The 4,077-nt window shown below is 40.5% G+C and overlaps 1 protein-coding gene across 1 annotated transcript; it reads left to right on the top strand.

The window, feature by feature from the left end:
• The first annotated feature begins 1,691 nt into the window (after positions 1–1,691).
• Positions 1,692–3,808, top strand: LOC122037224. Its single transcript, XM_042596669.1, has 3 exons — positions 1,692–1,724; positions 2,615–3,298; positions 3,395–3,808. Exons 1-3 carry the CDS (start codon positions 1,692–1,694, stop codon positions 3,806–3,808), a joined length of 1,131 nt encoding a protein of 376 aa, XP_042452603.1.
• Positions 3,809–4,077: the final 269 nt, after the last annotated feature.

Below are 4,077 nucleotides of genomic sequence, written 5' to 3'. Positions count from 1 at the left end.
TTAAGCTTGAGGTAAGTATATGATACCCAATTAAACTAAGAGTTGATTAACTCTAATTAACCAAAGTTGAAGCTATAATTAAGCTAGGTATAAAGCACCCTTACCTAGGTTCGGTGGTTCCTTCTCCTCACAACCCTAAATCGCCACCACCTACCCACTAATCTCCTCCGCTGATTACGATGGAGCTCTTCCTCGCGACGCACATTACGATCGGACATCGGGACCTTTAGCTACTTCATCGACGGTGCAATAACACTGGGCGAGGACTGCCGACGGCGATACAAGGGAGAGAAAGGCAAGTTCATATCCTTATGATTGTGTGAGATCTGTGAGGTAAGGGGGGTAAGAACTTAGAAGGTGTGATATGTTCATCTATGTGATCGGATCGGTGGGGTGGTTTGCGATTGGTTTCTTCTATCCTGTAGAGATTCGATTTAGCTTGAGGTTTCGTTATGGTTCTTGCTTGGTTCGCATTGTTTCTGGATTTTGCCAGTGCATTCTGTTTTTGGATGGAGCTCGATTTTCTTTGAAGTGTTCTTCTCATGGTTCTTGTGGTGTTCGATTGGCTGTTGATGAGTTTGGATTCATTTTCTCATGTGTTGTTGATGTTTCAAGTTTTCTGTGTGGCACTTACTTGTTTAAATGCTTGACTGAGATGCTAATTGGTGGAATAAGTTGTGATTTGAGCTTCCGGTGAAGTTCTAGATTCGGTTTGAGGCTCCTGTGATGTCTTCGAATTGATTTTGTGATTTCCGGGAGGTTCTTGCTTTGGAGTTTCAATCTCCGAGATGTTCTTGACAAATGGTGGCTCGATCAAATTTCCGCAAGGATTTGAGGCTTTTGATTGAAGATGCTCTTGTTCTTCCTACCATTCTTGGATTTTAGGATAGATAATTAGATTTTTGATTTATCGTGGAGTTGTATAGATTTAACTCGATATCGTTCTGCTTCTGTATGGATTTAATTGAGGATGTTCTATTTTTGGGTTAAGCGGTGGATTTGTAATTTGTTTGGTGTCCTGAGTTTCCTTCCGACAATCAGTGATTGTGGTGTTCTTGAGTTTCTTTTGAGAACGGTGATTTTGTGGTTTTGTTTTCCGAATAGATGTGGATTTGTTTTGGATTCAATTCAAGTTTATTTTGCATCTCTGTAAGATTGGATTGGTGTTTGAATTGGTGACTTTGGGCTTGATCAAGTTCTCGATTAGATTATTTTTCTTTAATTGGTTAGCTTTGTTGAACTTGGGGTGTTAGTGACTTGGGATTTGGTCGGTTTTGGTTGTTTTGCTTGGAAATCGAATCAATGGTTTTGGGATTCTTTTTGGGTGGACATGTTTTGGTAGTTACACCTATAGAAAGAGGCATGAATTCTATGGTTTACAGATGGGAATTCGAAGTGGATTCTTCTAGTTTTGATAACTACTATAGGTGCTGAATATTTCTCCTTTAGTACTTAGTTACGTATTGCAAGCTTTTAGTTGTTATTATTTTATTTTGTTACTTCGTTACATATGAGTTAGGTATTTGTTCAATTCTTATTCTTAAGTTATGTTTAATTTGAATGTGAAATGGTATGTCTATTGACTGATCGGAATGAACTAATGACATAGTTATAATGTGGATAGATTAAGTTTCTTATGTAGCTAATTGGATGGGTATAATAAGTACAGGTTGGGTGCCCCGAGATGAGCTATGGGGAGGGCCCTTCCAAACATGACTGATACTGTAAATTATTATTAGCTTCCGCTATATGACTGCATGTTCTCTAGGAGGTACCTCTAGGGTCATGAAACTGTTGGCCGGCTCTATTAGTGGTTACCGGATATGTGACATATTCATTTTATTAGCTATGTAGGATCACTTGAGCATCGTAAACTTTTCTTCGCTATACTGTATTTGAGTTATGTTTTTATGTTGGTTTCTAGTTGTTATTTCTGTTACTTTATGGATGTCTCTTTTATTCATATTGGATTGTGCTTGCTGGGTCCGTAGACTCATGATGTCTACGTTACAGGTGAGGATGACTCTCAGGATATGACAGAAGGCCTACGGATGGAGTAGATGAGGAGGCAGAATGGACGCATGTACTGTCTGGACATTTAGGAGTGCGGGGCATACTGGTTTCATTGCGAGGGGTTTTGCTTATTATTACTTGTAAGAGAGATGTTTGAGGAATTATTGACCTTATTCATTAAATTGTTGTTTGAGATGTTGTCATTTTCATTGGTTAATGGTTCTTTTCTTTTGTGATGGGATAGTACTATGGTTATCTACCTAGCAGTTGTTGAGAGGGCAGTCCTTTTGAAAAAACAAACTTGAGGAATAATCTAGGGATGTTTTAGTTGGTATCAGAGCACACTCCTAAGGGACATCATGCGCAAGACATTCCATCAGGAACTCGACTACTTCAACCAACAAGTTTATAAGATCTATGTTTTTTATAGTTCTTCATTATTGTGATAACTTAGCCATGTTATGATTGATATATTGATATGTATTTATGACAACAATGAAAATATATTGGAAACGTACATGTTATGGCTGGTCGAAGGAACAACAGTGAGTTTGGTGGCCAGAACAATCAGTTCCTAGCGGGACTTACTGCACTTCTATAGGAGCAGAACCATATTCATGGGGAGCAGATTCAACAATTATTGCAGGCTAGGGAAAAGGAGAGTGCACCTAAACGTCCTACACCTAATGCGCACCTGGTCTACACACAGTTTCGAGAGCTCGGACCGACAGAGTTTAAAGGAACCACAGATCCGATCGTTGCAGAAGGATGGGTTCGATCCTTGGAAATGATATATGACTTCATGCAGCTTGCAGATGCGGACAAGGTCAGGTGCACGATATTCACGCTACAGGACGATGTACGAGTATGGTGGGAGGGTGCACTATTGACAGTGGATTTGGTTACATTGACTTGGGCTGATTTCAAGGAAGTATTCTATGAGAAATATTTTACAGCGGATAATAGAACCCGACTGGCGAGGGAGTTCTTGGAGCTTCGCCAAGGAGATATGACGGTAGCTGAGTACGTAAGGAAGTTTGAAAGGGGACGCTACTTTGTACCCATGATTGCCAGCCAACCAATCGAGGAGCTGGAGCACTTTACGAAGGGATTGAGAGCTGTCATTCGTCATGATGTTAGATTAAGTCGGGTCACTACATTCAGAGAGGCAGTAGACCAGACATTGATGTCTAAAAGGGACAGGAATGAAATAATCAAGGAAGCACAGAACAAAAGATTGAGTTACCAGGGACGGGATCAACAAGAGCCGGGCAAGAAGCAGTATGTTCTTAGTCAGTTTCAGGGCAAGCAATCGTCGAAACAGACACAGCCACGTCAACGATATTAGAAATCACAACTAGTTGAAGTTACTGTCTCCAAGATTGAGAATAAAGTTCGATGCCTCAAGTGCGAGAAGATTCATGCCGAGCAGTGTCTGACGGGTACAGATGTTTGCAATATGTGTAAGAAGACAGGGCATTTTGTTAGAGATTGTCCACAGTTCAAGGAGCCAACCAAAGGAAGGGTATTTGCTATGACACAAGAGCAGGTGGATATGGATGCGGCTATCATCACAAGTATGATTTTTGTTGCCAACATACCAGCTCATGCATTAATAGATTCTGAAGCTATCCATTCTTTTATATTTGTGGCTTACATTGCAAAATTGGGCATTACACCTGAACGAATGTTTAAGGGATATAGTGTTTCTTTACCTTCCGGAGAGGAATTACATAGTAACAGAGTGGTAAGGAACTACCAGATGATGATGCAAAACCAAACAGTGGATGCATAACTCATCGTGCTGGAAAATGGCAGAAATTGGTGTGGTCATCGGAATGGATTGGCTGACTCAGCATGAGGCAGTCATCAATTGCAAATAACGGACGGTTAGGTTGAAGCTATCAAATGAGGAATTCTTCATTTTTTATGCAGTCCCAAGACCGACCTTCCCTCACATGATTTCAATGTGTATAGCTCGACGAATGCTAAGTAAGGGTTGTGAGGGAATGCTAGTTAATATTACAGTGGATGTAGAGACTCGTCGACCAAGTTTAGAGGAAG

Source organism: Zingiber officinale, unplaced genomic scaffold (assembly GCF_018446385.1).
Source record: "Zingiber officinale cultivar Zhangliang unplaced genomic scaffold, Zo_v1.1 ctg246, whole genome shotgun sequence".
NCBI classification, from domain to species: Eukaryota; Viridiplantae; Streptophyta; class Magnoliopsida; order Zingiberales; family Zingiberaceae; genus Zingiber; species Zingiber officinale.
This window is presented reverse-complemented; position numbering and strand designations above follow the sequence as displayed.

Bases quoted from the DNA above. Each gene is read 5' to 3' on its own strand.
- LOC122037224 (XM_042596669.1), top strand. From the start codon at position 1,692: ATGGGGAGGGCCCTTCCAAACATGACTGATACT. The intron at 1,725-2,614 runs GTAAATTATTAT...GCACTTCTATAG, and splicing joins TTCCAAACATGACTGATACT to GAGCAGAACCATATTCATGG. The intron at 3,299-3,394 runs GTTCTTAGTCAG...ACTGTCTCCAAG, and splicing joins AGCCGGGCAAGAAGCAGTAT to ATTGAGAATAAAGTTCGATG.